General features: G+C 45.2%; 1 protein-coding gene across 1 annotated transcript; it reads right to left on the bottom strand.

The window, feature by feature from the left end:
- Positions 1 to 4047: 4047 nt before the first annotated feature.
- On the bottom strand, positions 4048 to 5106 carry GPR148 (G protein-coupled receptor 148). The gene has a single exon (XM_036388402.1). It carries the CDS (start codon positions 5104 to 5106, stop codon positions 4048 to 4050), a length of 1059 nt encoding a protein of 352 aa, XP_036244295.1.
- Positions 5107 to 18267: the final 13161 nt, after the last annotated feature.

Raw genomic sequence — 18267 nt, 5'->3', positions numbered from 1 at the left:
GCGAGGTGGGGGTGGAGACAGAAGACAACAGAAATCAAGTTTCAAAACCGTGTAATTTCCTTTTCCTATCACAGGCTCTTTCCCATCTGCCGTGCATCCCCCTCTCCGGCAGGGAATGACCACAGCCGCAGTTCCTGCCCAAGGAGCACAGAGTATCAGGTGTACAAAGCAGTGACCAGCGAAGCACGGAGCTGACTGTCCCTGCAGGAGCTGCCTCGGGGCAGCTGCTGCTGCTCCCCAGCCCTGACACAGCCCCAGGGATCTCGGCTGCCCCCAGTGCAACCAGGCAATGGCACTTTCCTTCTGCCCTCTTCGATATTACAGTTCCATTAGAAAATGACACAGCCAATTGATGGAGCAGAAGTAGACACTCCAACAGTAATTACTAAAACTGCAGGGGGTTAATTAGTTTTACTGAATAATTACTCAAATGCTTGCAATGAACTGTACCTCAGATCCAAAGCTGTGTGCTTGTTTACCTGCATGGAGATCCTCTGTATCTCCTGACAGCGAAACTGATCTCATTTGAGGCACAGACATATCTCTGATGTAATTATGTCTGCAGTGATGTATGGCACAGCCCCAGTCCCTGGAATGCAGGTCTGACTCCCTTCAGTCTGCAGGTTACAGACAGCAAACTGCACTTTAAATCCAGCCAGGAGAGGGAAGAGAGCAGAGGTAAACGTTGTGACAGCACTGGCACAAGAAAAGAGGGGAAAAACTGACCAGGAATATATTTAGGCTATAAATTAGAATACCTTTAGTGATTCATGCTGCTGCAATTCATTAAAGGATTACTGCCCCCAGCTGCTAAATCACATGTTAAAGCCAACTGCTCTCCATTTCACTTCAAACTAAAATGCAGGGCAGCCAAACTTCTTGACGTCTGAGAAGTTCACTTATGTGACCTGGGAGAGGTGGATTACTGGGCTCTGGTAAACAGTCTCAGTTTGAATTTCCAGAGCTTATGTGGAGACATCCATACAAGGCTGCTGATCACTACACCCATGAGGTTCTCAAAAATGCAGAAGCCTAACATTCTTTGAGACAAAACCCACAACATTTATGAAAAGCATTATAGGAACCCAGTGCTTGTGACATTGCCCTGGTGAGCCCTTTGGAAGTCCCAAAGGCAAATTGTTCAGGCACATGGTGTGTTTCTTGTATGCACACACTATAACCTGCTGCTTTTGTACCAAACAGCACACTAATATTCCATGGGAAGAAGTCGTTTACAAGCAGTCACTTAAGAAAAAGGTACCTATCTAATGTTAACCACTTTAAAGAGAATTAATATCAGCTTGAAATGATCTTTCTTAGAAGACCATCTCCACAGAGCAGTGTTTTGTTTGCCTGGTCCTTGTGATGTCACTGTGGGCAGGCTTTATACATACATAAACTTCCCATAATCACTGATTCGTGTGCTCTGTCTTTCAGCATCCTTTTTTATGTTACCGAAATTCTCGTTGTATCCAGGACATGTGTATGTAAGAGAGAGTTACAGAATTGGCAACAGAATCCTGTCCAGATTATACCTTCACAATTGTCAGAGGGCAGCAGGAGGACCAAGTACTGTTAACTTGCTGTTACACAAAGTCATGTATGGCTCCATATAGAATTACCTTACTCTATGCTATTTACACAGTTATCTTTACTACTTATCATGAAAATTTCCAATTGAGGTAAATGTGAATGGACCTTGCATAGACAAAACAACCTGTGAATTATCAGCATCCTTGTCATTGGGCACTGGCATAAAAATTTGGCCCAGGATATTAAAGCCTGGGGATTCACAAATGCCTCTTCCATTCCTGATCTTCCCACATGCCAAAGGGGTTCAGCAGAAAGAGCCTGATCCAGTCTGCAGACATTTTTCCCATCCTTCCTATGTATTATGGAAGACCCCTGTTACAGGTTGAATATAAAGTACACAAATATAGTTTCTGTGACAGATGTCCATGGTGCATTCATCTTGGAGAAAAATAAAAGCAGCCAGTAAAAAGCAACTTCTAGATCCTTTTATTGAAGAGGACTGAGAAGCACAGAACCATGGTTAAAGCCAATATGCATTATTACAGTTCATTCACTTGCCACAATTTTACCTTAGAGATACTTCTCACACAAGAAGTGTCCCTTAGCAGCAAAGCCTCTAAGATGTCCCTGCTCATTCCCCCACCTCTGAACTGGAATTTGTTACACCCTCAGTTGTGCTGATGCAGCTGTTTTCAGAAGATCCTATAAAAAAGATTACTGGGATAACCTCAGTTAAAATGAAAACACCACTTCTCTTTGAAGAGATATTTTTAACCTGCAACCCCAGAAGCAGTTGCATCAGCAAACAGGAGAGAGTGGACACTGCAATGTGAGGAGAGTAAAAGCAGTTTGGGAATGAGGAGAGAAGATCAGCAGGAACTGCTCGAACTCACTTTGCTGCCAAAAACACTTCATGCAACCAGACACTGATCTCCTCCTGGCTCACACGTAGTGGAATTCTTCAGATGAGTGTGAAATAGCCAAAAGCCACACTCAGCACTTTCTGTGTATTGCTTTAAGCAAACAGAAGGTGGAGAGAGTCTGCACAAGGAAAATACTGCACAGAGTGAAATCAAGGACCTTTTTAAAAGTCCAATGTATTTATACATAAACATAACAAATTCTAAAAATATTATCTTTGGAAATACAGAACTCTTTTCTCAAGTTCAAGGGACAGAACAGCAATTTAAATTTCCCACATTATTAGATGTTTATAGCTAATGACATTTTGGTTTCTGCAAAGGTCAGACATATGTTTCGCTTGTATGTCTTCTGTAGGTAGGTGGCTGATCTGGAAAACCTAAAATGGATCTCATTTTTCTTGCCCCAATACACCAACCTCTCTCCTGACCTTCCCGAGGCTTTGGTGGCAGGTACGCAGCAGCAGCTCTGACATGGTGTGGCTGTAAGCTGAGATCAGGCTGCTGGGGGAGATTTTTGTGAGGCAGAACTGGGAGCTGCCTGGGCAGAGACTCAGAAGTGGTGTTCACGCTCAGTCCCTCGCCCCGGGTCCTGTCTGAGCCACAGTGTGGGTGCTCCTGTGCCCAGCCTGGCACCTCTCTGCTCCTGCCCTGCTGCACCAGCTGCTGGGCTCAGCCTTGGGCAAGTCACCTCAGCAGGGACTCAGGGCTTGGGCTGCCCGGGCTCCTGCAGCCCCCGCTGGGCTCAGCCTCGGCCGAGTCACCTCAGCAGGGCCCCAGCAGGGACTCAGGGCTTGGGCTGCCCTCCTGCAGCCCCCGCTGGGCTCCGCGGGCGCAGCAGCTCCGCACCCGGCAGGGAGGGAATGGCACCTGCTGCCCCTGCCCTCCCTCCCCCAGCAGCACTTCCACCTCTGTGATGCCTGGCAGTGCCATGTGCTGGGCTGTCCAGCAGACACTGATCTAAGGTGGCTTCCCATCAGGAGGAGATTTTATCAAAGCACCAGGGTTTTGCAGATTGTCACATGGAATCCATAAGGCAGCGAATACACCAGCACACTGCACAAGTTGAGCAATGGTGTTACACAGAGTGCAGCAGTTTCCAGAGGCACCTCTCTGTGCAAGTTCTCAAGAACAGGACTTAGGATGCCAAGCCTGCAAGAATGTACTGTGTTAAAGAAATGGTTGTTGTTTTTACAGCACATTAGCTTAAGGATCCTCTGCTGTAGGTGATGCTGTCACAAGACCTGTGGTTACTCCTTTGCTTTGCATTACCTATTTTTAATTTTCTTTTCTCCAGAAAGGCATCTGGAACAGGTGGGTGAAAATGACCTTAATTCAATATCTCTTCCAGAAGGTCCTGCTTTCACATCAGAACAAAGCTTGGAACTTCATCCAGGGTAGCATTCACTATATTCTCAGCTGTGTCGTGATGAAAGATCTGTGGCCTTTTGGCACAAAGCAGGCAGTGATGAACCCATGTTTTCTTACTATGGATTGATCACCTCTCCACTTCAGAAGCTGGGTGATTTCCATCAGTCTTGCACTATAACAAGGTGAGGACAGCTCCTGTGCTGTGACTGTGCTCTGTGCTGCCTCAGGAGGGTGGTGGGGCAGGTGACACTGGGTGAAGCTGCTTCCTCCTGACAATGGATTTGAGAGAGGCTGAGATCTCTCTGTATCGAAGCCCATACAGAAAAGGGAACAGAACTTTAGGAAGAATCATGAGGACATTGCAGACTGTCAGGGAGACCAAGATTCCTGTCTGCAGTCTGATGAAAACATTAATGCACAAGAATGATTCTACAAAAAGGGCCAAGAGTGGAAAGAAGTAAAAAAATAAGACAGTGTTGTGCATTACAAAAGTTACACTTGCTCTGGAGCAGATGCTCCCCCATATACCCGAGTGTTTGGTTTTAAAATACAGAATAGCATAGCAACAAAATATTACAGACAGGCAGAGAATGATAACTGTGGTAGAAAGCCAGAAACAGAGCTTCACAGCATCAGTCCTGTTCAGAGTTAATATTAGTATTACTGGAACTGAGCACATTTCCAGGACACAGGGCACAAAGCTGTGGGTAGACCATAGCACCAAGAAGAAAATCCCAGGGAAAGCAGCAGAACACATCCACAGTAATACAAGGACTTTTTTTGTTCGTGAGGGAGGCAGAATAGCAATGTAGCGCAGAGGAAACAAAACAGCGATGTACGTGTCCAAGACTATTGCAACAGCTGTGAACAGGCCCCCACAGTAAGCCACTGCCAGCAAAAATAAGAGGAGGACACAAGCTTCCTTTGGGAGGTGTAGACATGCTGCATTGAGAGCAGCTGACAGGGTGTAGAAGAGCAGGTAGATCAGATCAGAAAGCAGAGCGTTTCCCAGCAGCATGTACCTCGTTTCCTGGCGGATTTTAAACCGAGAGAAAATCACAAATAAGATGGTTGGGATGATGAGGACACCTGCCACGAGACAGACAACTGGAGAGATTAAGAACATCTTCGTGTTTGTGCCTGATGGGGTGAGAGACCATTCCTCCAGCAAAAGTAGCAAAGTTGTGTCATCCAAATTTGAGGAACTGTTGAACTCTGTCTCCCTGAGGCGGAATGCAGATCTATTCGCTCTCCTCACTGAGGCACAGCCAGGGAAGTCCATTTCCTTAGGATTTGGGGAGGATTGTCTGACTTGGAGAAAGCAAGATCTTCTATGCTGAGTCCTTAGAAAGGCAAAGGAAGCAGAGGATGCAAAAAGCCCATGGAAGCAAAGTGATTTCTGTAGCCAATTCTACCAGCTCTCCTCAAGGACAGAAAGTTCAAACTTGCAAGTGAATTCTGTGGTGCCAGAAGATGGTTTTGCCTAAAAAGGAGATTTTAATTTCTTCCTGCAAAATCTAATTAGAAAAGAGAATGCATCTCTGGGTGGCTTAAAAAAGACCAAATCCCTCAGCTAGCTCTTTGAACAGAAGTGAATGTGTCGATCAGTTTCAGTAATTGGAGTTTTTCTCATCACATTATCAGTCCAATGAGGCAGATGAAATATTAGCCTGATCAAACAAATACACGATGATACAGATCAACATTCCACGTGTACTGATGTAGAAGAGTCATAAATGTGATTGGTTGGTTTTGCACCAATTTGTATGCAACAACACAATTGATTTGAAGTCATCAATAAAAAAGGCTCTCAATCCTGTTATAAAACTGTAGCACAATCACTCTAGTGAATGAAATTATCTTATTTGCAGATGAAAACCATTTTTGGTTCAGTGAATCAATTCATGTTATTAATGAATGATAAACCTTCCCCTGCCTTTTTTCATGTGTGATATACAAATACTGAATTCTCATCTGTTGCAGCCTTCCACTCAATCTGTGCATTGTCTGGGATGAGTGCCATACACTGTCCCATAGCAGCATTCCCCAGGGCAGATCTGGCACTTCCAATGTCCATTTGGAGACCAAATGGTTCCTGGTTCCACTTGGTTCCTGGTTTCCTGGCCCACACACTGTTGCTGCACTGTGCTGCTTTTAATGCCAGATCTCAGTATCAGAGATGGGGGTGCAATGACAGAATTGTGAAGGATCTGGACAGCAAAGAAGGAACATTTCAAGTTCTTCCAGGCACGGTGTGATCAAAAAAAACCCATCTGATATTTTTTTAATAGGCTCACTTAACCTGGCATTATTGTATTAATTTTCTTCCCAATGCTACCAGCACACAGCAGTGCAGCTTCCCTCCACAGGAGCAAGGGCACAGCTCACACAGAAAGTCAGAAAGTCCTGCTGTGCCATGGACATGCTGCCTCAGGGCATGCCAAGTAATGAAACAGGCAGCTCATGAAACTCAGCATCACTCATCAAATCTTGTACACATTTCATTTCCTGTCACACCGATAGCTGGCACCCAAGGAACTGGATGTTGAGACAGTTGTCAGGGTGTGCCATATGGAACAAAAAGATAGAAGGAAAAACCAATGATAATTTTAAGCAGGGCATTTCAGTTGCTATGGTGTCTGGGGTAGGCAAAACAGAAGGTGATTATTTTTGCTCACTCAATCCTGCATCCACTGAAAAGTGTGTGAGCAATATTGATGCAATTATACATTTGGTGTCAGGGTCATGCCCTGCATCTACAATAGAGTCACAACACAGGTAATACCTTAAGCAGACAGTAGCACTCAAAACTTTGAATTATATTTTTGTATACTCAAAACTTTTGAATTATACTTTTGTCGCAAAACAGAAAGGAGGGAATGAAAATTCAGGTGCATAAATCACCTCCAACTGTAATTTCAGATCTCTGTTAATGGTGGAGGTGTTTGCTGCCTCCCAGCTCCTGCCACTTCAAGGATGTCCAATTAATGGTCAGACTCTCTAATTTCCATTTAAAATCATGACTGTATTTTCCACCAACTGCTTAGGAGTCAGGTGAAAAAATAATAACTCATTGTCACATCAGCTGCACACCTTTGGCTGATAGAAAAATAAATCACGGAATGGTTTGGGTAGGAAGGGAACTTAAATCTCACCCAGTTCTAGATGGGTGACTGAAGGCTCACTCAGTTGACATCCTCATGACAAAGGGATCTCATGACTCTCTTTTCAGCCCACATACAAAGAATAGTACAGAGCCCAGAAGGCAGCACAAGTTCAGAGCCCTGTGTGTCCTGTGCTCAGCTGTTCCTCTGCTCCAGCTGGCAGAGTCAGCCCTATGGCATGAACTTCTTCACTTTCACCTGGGCTGCTGGAAAAGCCTTAGGAAGGCAGGAGGGCTTTAGTTTTACAAAAGTGGACAATAGCAAATAATTGGAAGAGAGATTCAACCCCATCAGGCCTAGGCAGGTCCAGCCAAAGCCACTCCCCTCAGATTTCCACAGGCGCTTTTAACTGCTCAGTCGAGTTGTGCTAGATTTAGAAATATGGAAGGTTGGTGTCCTGGCACACTGATATCACCCAGAACAGGTGGTTCTGAAGACTATCTGTTTGTGATCTCCTTTAATTTTCTTGACCTTAGGGGGCCTTTCCACATCTGGGCATTTGCAAGGGGCTGGCAGCTCTGAGCACCACTCCTGAGGATTGTGAACTGAGCTCCTTTTGCCATTGCATCTCAGTGTTCAATAGTTTGTGGTGCCAACCTGAATGATCCTCTTGAAATTTCCTGTAAACCTGGCCTTAATGCTCTGGTTATTGATTTTTTAAATGCTCTCTAGTAAATTTATGTTAGGTGGATGCACTTTTTACGTATCTTGCTGATGCAGACAGCACAGTATTAGCAGCCTCTCTTCTGGCTCTTACTTTGGCTCAATACAGCCTGTATTGATTTTCAAGCTGAACCACACACTGTTAATTACTTTACTCATTTCTGCTTCAATAAGCATCCTGCTGAAAGCTTAGTTAATTATTGTTGCCATCTTATTGCAAAGCTCCCATACCTTCTTGGTGATTTCTCATGTGCAGCTCCTCACAGCACTGACTCCTTCTTCTTCACAAAGCAACCAACTTTTTTTTCAGATGGCAACCCTTTATTATTGAACATGGCTGACCTTTTATACACTTTCCAATTGTTTATGCTTCTTCTACCCTAACTATTGGCCACAATAAATCAACATAACACTAGTGGTGAAAAGCTACAGTGACTTCAACTAACTTTCTAAAAATACTGCATCCAGCTGCAAAGTTCTCTTCTTATCTTTCTTCAATTCCTCACTTCTCTTGGTCTCCTTGGTTACAGCCTTGGAGAGAACTCCTTATCAGCTTCTTCTTGCTTCTCAGCTTCTTCTTGCTCCTTTAGCTAACAGGCCTGCTGTTAGCCCCTTCCACAAATTATCTGATGGGTCTGGGAGATCTCAGGTTGCATGCTGAGCACTGTAACTCCTGCAAAGACTGCACTACATTGTATTTGTTACTGGCTATAAACAGGCATTGTCAAACTGAGCAGAAAATGTTAGAAATCTTACTGACACTTAACTGCATGTACACACAGAGAACCTTCCTACTGCACAGAGTTTACCTGACTGATTCAACAAGTTGACAGGTACACTGCTGCTGTGACAGGGAGCAGCAGACAGGAAAGGGAAGCAAACAGAATAATGCTAGGATTTCCCCAGCCCTTCATCCCAAGAGCCTGTGTTAGAAGGGGATACCCAGGGGAATGCTCACATTCACCCCTAAGCCTCGCTGGGTGCCATTGTGTCACTGTCTCAGTGTTGACCACAGAGTCTTTGATGAAGCTGCCTATTCCAGCAACTCACACCATGTCCTAGCCTAAAAAACTGTCCTGGGCTGCGGCTCTGCCCCAGAGACTGCAGCTCCTGGCCAGGGGCCTGGGGAGAGTGGGGTAGAAAGGCTGCCTCACATCTCCTCAAACAGAAATGTTTTGGATGAGACAGTTGGGTTTAACAAATTAATATTTTTACTGGAATGTTGTTTCATGGGTCTATTTCCAGCCATGTTTAGTAACAGAGCCTTGGCCTCAGGAGCCTTCATGTGCTGTTAGAGTTTCTGCAGCTTCCTTCCAGGAATGGCCCCTGCCCCTTCTAGGCTTATGTAGGACCAGAAGGTGCCTCCCTTACTGGTGAAGCTTTCCCAGTCATGAGCAGCCAAGTACCCATGAGCAGGCCAGCTCCTCCCAGAAGGGCAGGAAGAACCATATGCCTGTATCCATATTCTCACTCTGAGCAAATGAGCTGCTGCTGTCAGTGAAGAAAGTAATCCAAGCAGTTTAACTGTGGTGTTTTTCTGGCTGAGCCTTCCCTTTTTCTTCTTTAAATAGAATGTCAATTAGAAGACTTTGCTACACCTTTAAGATTCTCTCTAAACTTTTCTGCAAGCCACAGGGAGAGGTGCAGCTTGTCCATGCCTCAGCTATCTGTCCCCACGTGGCTCCAGAAGGATTGTTCAGTGCTTTGCTTGTTATTTGCTGTAGATAAGAGACGTACACACTGCTCTTGTATCTGTACAAAGTTCACAAATCAGGCAGAGCAATTATTAAAGTTAAGGAAGTAAAGAAGTGGGTGTGAAAACTAAGCTCAGATTTCAATGCTTTGAAAGGTCAAAAGGAACATGGAACAAAAGAAAACAGGATTAGAAAGTGCTGGTTTGAAGGCATTTTAATAAGGCTCCCAAACAAAAGAGGACATGGAGAGAGACTGGGAGGACTCAGCATTAAATCCCTACATCACTTTTGCTAATTCCAAATACCATCAAGCCATGGTGATTACAAAGTCAAAATAAATTTTGTACCAAATCGACCCTGCAGGTGCAATATTGAGAAATAAGCTGGATGTCAGAAGAACAGAATTCCTAAATATTTGACAAATATTTCAATAAAAGTTTAGAGAAGTAACAGGGTAAGTTCCAGACAACTCCTGCTTTCCTGCAGGTCACTGCATGGCCCTGACTGCTGCGAGCTGCAGCAAGCAGAACTCACCCATTTTCATTCCCCAAGCCTGGCAAGGCAGAGAAAGACAGGTTTTCCTCTTTTGTGCTGAAAGGACACACAAACATGTTTTCCTGTGACAAGCTGCAGATGTGACCTGAAATTTATAGCAAACAACTGCTACTTTTCATGGTCATTTATGGACATACAGGACTCTAAGAGAAGCCATCCTAGACTGTTCCTTCAGTTTAATGATCTCTCCTGCCTGCCTACAGCAATGCATCTGTGAAACAGGACAAATAGCCTACTAAATAAGGCCTATTTGTAAAATATTAACTTCTTTCCTGAAGCAGTTTAATTTATAAGGAGAAATCTTGCTTAAATTTTGAACACTATACAACTACACTGGTGCTAACAGGAGTTATCTGCAGAAATTTAAATCCTTTAGATAAAGAACAATAACATCATTCTTATCTGAGTATTTAGCAGCTATAAGAAGAGATTAAACCAATTTTCAGTACCACACAGAGTGATGAGCAAAACTAGAAATACATATCTGAATTTGTAACTCCTTGACTCGACCTTTAAGACAGGAGAAAGCTCCATGTCCTGAGAGAAAGCTTCTCAAATGGGGGAGGTACATCCACCAAACTCCTTAGAGCATCCATCTATCTCAGGCTGTCTTTCTGGTGGTGGCTGGCACCAGAAGTTTTATGTTCCTCTCCTGTCTCAGCTGCAATGATCACCTAGGAAGGGCTGCTGCAGGCAGGCAAAGCAGAAATTATCTGGCTCCATCCCTGTCTTACTATGTTTTGTAAAAAGCACAGGAGAGGTGTAGCGTGGTAGCTCCTTGAAGGGTGGCTTGCTGAGAAGGGATACAGATGGCTGCAGGGTGTTGGGTGCAAGTTAGAACGAAATACCAAAGCAGAGCTGGAATTAGAACGGGTGGCAGAGACAGGTTGGCACTTACAGGCTGACAGGGATCAGCCACAGGTGCAGAGCCACAGCTCCTCCCTGGCAGCTGGAAGTGCTCACCTGACTGTACAACCTGGGGCAAAGGTAGCATAGGAATCAAGATGGAAGGAAACACTCTAGACGTGGAGTTGAAACAGAAGAGGCAGGAAAAACACTGTGTGAAAGAAAATGCTGGAATTCAAGACATCCCTCTGGCTGTCCTGGATTGCCAGGACCCCTGCTAGGGGGCTCAGAGACCCTGGCACAGAGCCCAAGACACTTGTGATTTTGGTTATGACCCATGGAGGAAATTACCAACTTTATATGAGGATCTGCAAGCCATGAAAGTCTAAGCAGAATAATAATCAGTTTATCATGGGGTGAAAAATAGATTTTATAGGGTTTTTAGAATGGGGGTTCAGGGGGCAAGATGGGGGAATTTGGGCATGTCCAGTCTTTCTCCTTCTTCTTCTTGGCCTCCATCTTCTGCTGTGATGGTGGCACTTTTGGATTGGTTTAGAGAATAAGCTCACTGTCTAACACAGGTGATAGGTATTGGGAAGTAACTGTAAATATTGTACACGTAGTTTTTAGTATAAAAAGATAACACCCCCCTGGGGGCAGGCAGAGTGCCTCTGTCTGTCCTGCTGAGCCGACCTTGGCAGGACAGGAGAAAGAATTTTATAGATAAGATACAATAAACAACCTTGAGACTGAGAAATGAAGAGCTCTGACTCCTTCTTTGACCACCAGGCTGGGAAAAGAGACTTTCTAACACATCTTGGGGTCACTCTGAGCAGCTAAAGCCCAAGAAGAAAATACATGAAATGTCTTCCTATTGATGCCTTTTGATGAGAATGAGTGTCCATGGCACAGAGCAGCACAGGGCACAGCACCATCCTGGGCAGGAAGGAGCCTCAATGCCAAAGTCAAGATGCTCCTTGCCAGTTCCCAGCACTGTACCTGGGAATGGCAGTGGCTCCCAGGTGGCAAAGACACTGAAGCAACGTTGATTGTCTGCAATAACTGTGCCCACAGGGAGATGCTGACCTTATCTCACACTGATGGAAGCAGGTGCCAGGCACAGCTGCCATATGGCACAGAGATTAACTGCCAGCATGTGCTGAATAGTCACAGTCCCTTATTAGCCAAGCAGGGAACATGCCCTGGGCTGCACACACAGTGCCATTCACCAGCTCTGTTGTCCCTTCCCAGCAGCTCCTTTGTTATTTATCCAGCACAGGTGCTTAAAAATGAGATTTTCTCCACATGAGGCCTGTCTCTGCCTTGTTCTAACAATGGCTTTGTACTGCTTCCACTCATTTCCATAGCAATTCCCTGTCCTCTCACACTGGAGGGTCAGACTTTATGATAGGAAAACACTGTTAGGGTAGGAGTACAAACACAAATGTTCCAAACTTTTTAAAAAAAGAGATGTTTTAAAAGATTTTTTTTGGGGGGGAGTGCAGGGGGGAGAGCAAGATGTCACTTTACTACTGTTACGTAAGCCCACATCAGTCTTACTCTGCTGGTGACCTCCACAGGCACAAAGAGGAGGGCACATCACCCCCTGGTATGCCCAGAACTTCTCACCAAGCTGGCAGAGTTGCAGCTCACAACAGGGAGAGTTTGAACCATGGACAGAACAGCAAGCTGAGATCTTCACTAAAATACACAGTTAATTTCATTTCTAGTTTAATTATTTGTTTCTTTCTTCTCCAATTCAAATTCCTGTTCATTAAAAGATATTCATGAGAAGCACCAGAGAAGAGATCCTCTCTTTTCCTTTACTATTATCCTAAGCAGGTCCTGGAGCCAAAAGCAGCTCCCAGCTGTCTCCAGGTATCTCAGAGGTAGCTCAGCTGTTCACAGACAAATGTTTGTCTTGCAAGAGTTCATTACATTTATAGCTACTGGGGTGACTAGAAACCAGACTATTTTTCTAATCCATTCTCAGCATTTTCTCAGGAATTCCTAGGTCCTTTTAATTGAGCTGTTTTTTCCTCCCAGAAAGCAGCAGTCTCTTGCTCCAAGGAAAACATTTCAATGCCAGCCCAGCACAATGGATAGCAACTAAGGGAAATACAAACATGCACAGAACTGCTAGAGATCACAAAATCTTCAAGGCAACATATACAGGAAGAAAACTTCAATGAATTAGCAACCCTTTTTAATGAGCCAGTTAAACAAGCTGTGAGCTGAACCACATCAGAAGTGCTCCAGTCTCTCACTGAAGTCCTGCAGTGATGCTCTGGGGCTGTTCAGGGGCACACACTCCTGTGCAGCTCCCATTCCTGGAAGCACTGCCACCACCAGATGTTCTGGTGGTCACCATGATACCAGCTACCCCAGGACCCCTCTCCCTTTCAAACACCTGCTTTTCCTGGGAAGCCCATAACAGTCTCATGAATTTGGATCTTGCCTGAGCTGTGTTCAAACCAGCACAGGGACATCCGTGCCAGCTCCAGCACAGAGGGAATTATGTGTGCCATCCACAGCTGTGGAATTATGTGTGCCATCCCCCAGGACACCACCTCAACCCCTGCCACTTGTGCCTCTTCATTTCCTGCCAAGTATCATGCCAATTTCTTCCACATCAATTCCTAAGCTGAGACCGCTTCTCTACTTATTTCTCTCTCCTGCCTGGTATTGGAGGGTGGAATGATGGTGAAAATGAGACACACAGTACCTCTTGTCATCCCCAGCTCTCTGCCCTGGTAGCCTCCCACAATGCCTATTTGTGAACCTCTTCAGACCCTCTGTGAGGCAGTTTCTGATGTGCAGCACCGAGCCCCACTTTTAGTTGAAGCCATCACATGTCTGGGCTGATCTGCTCTTGGCAGCCTGGGAGGCTGAGGGGTCAGTGTAAGGGGAGCCCCCCTGCTCCCACAGCCTCAAATCTGCACCACCAGTCTCACAGAATCAAAGAATGGTTTGGGTTGGAAGGAATCTTCAAGACCATCTAACCCCCCTGCCATGGGGAGGGACACCTTCCACTAGACCAGGTTGCTCAGGGCCCTGTCCTGCACATCACTGTCCAAAATTCCACTTTGAATTCCTCTGGATGCTGGAAGGATTTATAGGGTCTTCCTGGAGCCTTCTCTTCTCCAGGCTGGACAACCCCAGTTCTTTCAGCAACGAATACAGGCTTTTTACACAGGTCAGGAGCTCTTGAACCCCAGCTGTGTGCTTGGGCTGACACAGGAGCTGCCTGCTCCGTGGTCTGCACTCTGTTTCACAGCCAGTGTCTCACCTTGACACTGCCAAAAGCATCACACAAGCAGAGACCCCAGCCCTGAAGGGAGAGAAAGGCATGGAAGGACAGACCAGAGGAAGGCAGGGGCCCTTGAGGATACACCCCAAGCTGTTTACTGGCAAGATTCCAAGCCCTCTCTTTCTGTTCCCAAAATAGAGAGAAGTCTGTCCCATTATTAACCATCAATAAACACCAGCTTGGGGACTTTCTCCAGCAGCAGGCAAAGCCTTTCAGCCTCTTGGAGAACAGCTTGCAGTGAGTTAACTCCCTCTTTGTCAGACTCAAAATGGGGTCCTTGGAGCCTCACAGGGTGTCTGCAGGGATACAGAATTATAAAAAGGGATTTGTTTTTGTAAATGAACTGGAAGAGAGTCAGCTCCTCCTACCCACCCTTCATGCTGTCCTTTCTGTTTTTAGCATGCTATAAATGACCACCTTCTCTGATAATTTATGCATAATTGGGACTGATTTCAGCAAATGGCCCAAGAAAAGCTGCTCTGAACTGCTGAGTAATTTACTGATTTTATTTTCAATTAATATAGTAGTCTTAGGAATAAGCAGCCTCTGTTCCTTTTTTAGGCACAAGAAGACCTCCAGCCTGATGGAGAGACCTCCAGAGCTTAAGCAACATCTAATCAGCTGAACACTGGGAAGAAACATGTTCCCACACTCGTGTGCCTTATTTATTTTTCAGAAGACCCCTCCTAATCTAGAAATTTTTATGCATTTTTATCTGCTCTGGAATTTCCCTTTTTTCTGCCTCCAGACTATACCTTTCCTCTTCTCATGGAAATACCATTCCTGCTCTGATCTTTTCCTTGGTTGGGTCTTGGGGATTATTTTGGGTGGAGGGGGTGGTGGAGGGAAGGGCTTTTCTGTGCAATCCTGTCCTAGGAGCTGATCAGCCCAGGCCTCCTGTGTCTCCATGCAGTGTCTCCAGCAGCAATGCAATACCCCATGTACTGTGCCCTGCAATCTGTGCAGGAACCAGCCCAACCATGAGAGGATGCACAGAGGAGGAGAGAGAAATTGTGGCTGTGTAATTCAGTGTGCTCTGAGCAGGCAGAGCATGGAAGGCACCTCCAGCTGATCCAGTTCCATTTCTGCACTCTGATCCCTTGTGGGACTGGACATGGGTGGGTCATGGCTGCTGGCAGTGGCACAGGAAAGCCACTCTTACCTGTCCCCTGCTACCTGCATTCCCCCTGCAGGCCAGAGCACAAACCCTCTGGCTGCTGGGCCCCAGCAGAGCTGTGCCTGGCACCTTGGTGCGCTGAGGTGCTCTTGGAACCACATCTATCTGGAAACACTGAAATGGGCAGGCCAGCCTGGCTTGGACTGGGCACAATTTGTGGTTTGTTTAACAGACCTGGCCTGGCTTTGGCACTGCTACAGTATGAGTGTGCTGACATTTGTTATGACAAGCCAAGACTCTGTACAAGTACACTTCACCACAGACCCAACTCCATCATTACAAATGTTGGGTTAACCCTAAAGCTTGCCTTTCCCTTCACAAATCCACACCAGTAGTAGCACTTAAAATTATTCTATCTGCAATTCACATGCCTGCATCTATTCTCAGCTTCTGTTTCCAGCCTTGAGGTTGTCCAGATTGTCCCTTTGTCCTTTTAAGACCTCTGCACTACTCACACTAATCCTCAGTAAGCAATCAAATCTCCCCATCTGTGCTTTTACTATTTCCCTTGGCACCATGGGATCACTTCTCTATTTTAATTAACTTGAGATGGATGCCTTGTCAAGACTTAGCTGCTCTGATTTCTCATTACGTTATCATAATACCATTTAGCAACACCACCTTTCTCAGCAAGGAAAACTGATTCCAGCCCCTTGAAGGCAATGTAGTGAAACACAGAGCACTCACCAGGGCCCACAGCAATATTTGCTCTCATTCTTGTTAACCTGCTGCATTTCTTTCCCAGTGAATGCTACTTTCCCTCCCAGTTCTGCCTACTCACAAAGGCATACTTTAGGTTATGTTTTCTTCTTTTGTTTGTCTTAGGCATGATCACTTAATTTCAACTTTTAACCCCACTGAGCACAGCTTGAATGCCAACCACACGTAAAAGCAGTTTTAATTTCCTCATTGCCAGCTGCACTTGGTGGTACCCCACACCACTGTTTGCCCTTTTCCTGCCAAGCAACTCATTACTTCAAATTGGCCTGAACCTATTTCATATTTTGCAGCCATTTAAGACCTGAAGTCTACAGGTCACCTCACAAATGAGAAGGAAGGCTTTTGCTTTCATGTCCTTCCAAACCTGCAACACCTCATCCTCTGTCTCTTCCTCAGGCCTGTTTTCATCTCTTAAATTGCTGTGTGATTGCTGCAGGTGCTGTGAGTTGCCATTTGTGCACAAAGCACCAAGTCAGCGCAAGGACCCGTTTCACATGAACTCCTGGTCAGCTCCTTAGTGCAATTCCCTTTGTAAGCACCTGCAGAGCAGCAGAATTAGACATTCTGTGCTACACACCCCCCTCAGCCTGTAGCCAGCTTTGTAGTGGTTGTGAGCCCCTAATGGGCTGTGAGTTGTCCTCTGGGAATAAGGAGCACTGAAAAGGCAGCTCAGGGCTCCTGGCAGGAAGATGAGACTTGTGTCAAGCATCCAGTAATTTAATGCTAGGCAGCATCAGCAAAATGCAAGGAAGGTGTAATTTGGACAAACAGCAGGATCTTGGAGGAGCAAATACAAGGAAGTATTCTCTGGCACACTCCAAGGAAGATGCCTCCAAAACCAGCCTCCTGTGGGCCTGTCATAGGTGAATCTGAATCAGAAAAGATCTCTCACAAAATTCCTTGATCAACACTGAGGTTGTTTATTGCAGTTCTTTAAATGTTAATAATGCTAGTTTACATCCTCTGAAAGTCTAATTCTGTGTTTTTCCTCTCTAGGAAACCCTGCCAGATGTAAATATTTTAAGCAGAACAGGTGCAAGAAGCCAACTGAGCAGGATGGAATATCACTGCTCTCTCTTTTGTTCATGGACACATACGTGAGGGTCTCACAGCCTAAAGTCTCAGGTCTCAGTTGTTATATGGGGATGAAAAGCACATTTAACAGTCACTTTTATGTCTCCCACATAGGAGAAGGCAGGATTTTAAGCATATATATATATTCAGGGTACAGGCTGACAGTAAAAAAAAACTCATGGTATTTTAATGTAGGAAGGCTGCCCAGTTTCAGGACTTTAGATGACTTGAGCTTGCTCTGTGCAGATTGTGGAAAAGATGGTTTGTTGTCAACACTCAGTGAAATTCAGAGCCAAGAATTTATTTCCGTGTGCTCATGGACACACTTCCAATGTTGGATGTGCAGGGCCATCTAGTGGGAAGCCTCTGTGTGCAACAGCAGCCCAGGCACAGGCAACGTTTCACACCAGCCTGAACAAAGACATCTTTGGCTGTTACATCTCAGAAATGCATTTTATGAGTTTTTCTCTCCAGGTGGAATGCTTTCCTGCTGAGCCACTGGAGCATCCCCAGGAGAGCCTGTGGAACAAGGAATTGAGCCTGTCTCACTGCAGGATCCTGTGCTGCAAAAGTGTGAATTCCCTAAAATTAATTTCTTTTGACGGATGACTTCGGGAAGCTTTGCTCAAAAAAAGGAAACAACAACAAGACCCCCCCTCCCAACCCCTCAGTTTCAGTTTTTGTTCTCATTAGTACAAGTGCAGAAAGGCTCAGTGACACTCTCAGGCAGCACAGTGATGCAGAAGAAAGGCATTAGTTTATCTGTAGCACTCCATCTCTGGTGTTGGATTGAATTAATCACACAGAGGTGCTGGCTGGGACTCAGTAATTTTTCACAGAAATATTGAATGTTCTGAGTCAGATTCTCTGGTCAAATGACTGTGATAACCCAGGAAATACTGGTGTCCCTTTGCATTAATTCCCCCATCTGGTGCAGTGAGGAGGGTGAGAAGTGGGGGTCTACAGCACCTGCACGGTTACCTAAAAATCCCACAGTGAATCTGGAAAACAATTAGATTTTCCAAAAGCATGGGAAAATAGCTCCTAATTAGATTTTTGCCATTTTCTCATGTTTTATTTACTACTACATTATAGCTTATAAAAGCATTGCTGCTTAACAAACAGGTTTTCCCCCTCTCTGATTTGCATATGAAGTAATAATTCAAGCACTGTAACAAAGCCTTCTTTTCTGGGACCTTGTTAATCAACTGCTTTTGCTAAGATGTTTACCTGCCAGCAG

Source organism: Molothrus ater, chromosome 10 (genome assembly GCF_012460135.2).
Source record: "Molothrus ater isolate BHLD 08-10-18 breed brown headed cowbird chromosome 10, BPBGC_Mater_1.1, whole genome shotgun sequence".
NCBI lineage: Eukaryota > Metazoa > Chordata > Aves > Passeriformes > Icteridae > Molothrus > Molothrus ater.
Note: the sequence above shows the minus strand (reverse complement) of the source record. Positions and strands in the feature narration are given on the sequence as shown.

What these genes read in the sequence shown, in the direction of transcription:
- GPR148 (XM_036388402.1), bottom strand. Translation starts at nt 5,106, where the DNA reads ATGGACTTCCCTGGCTGTGCCTCAGTGAGGAGAGCGAATAGATCTGCA.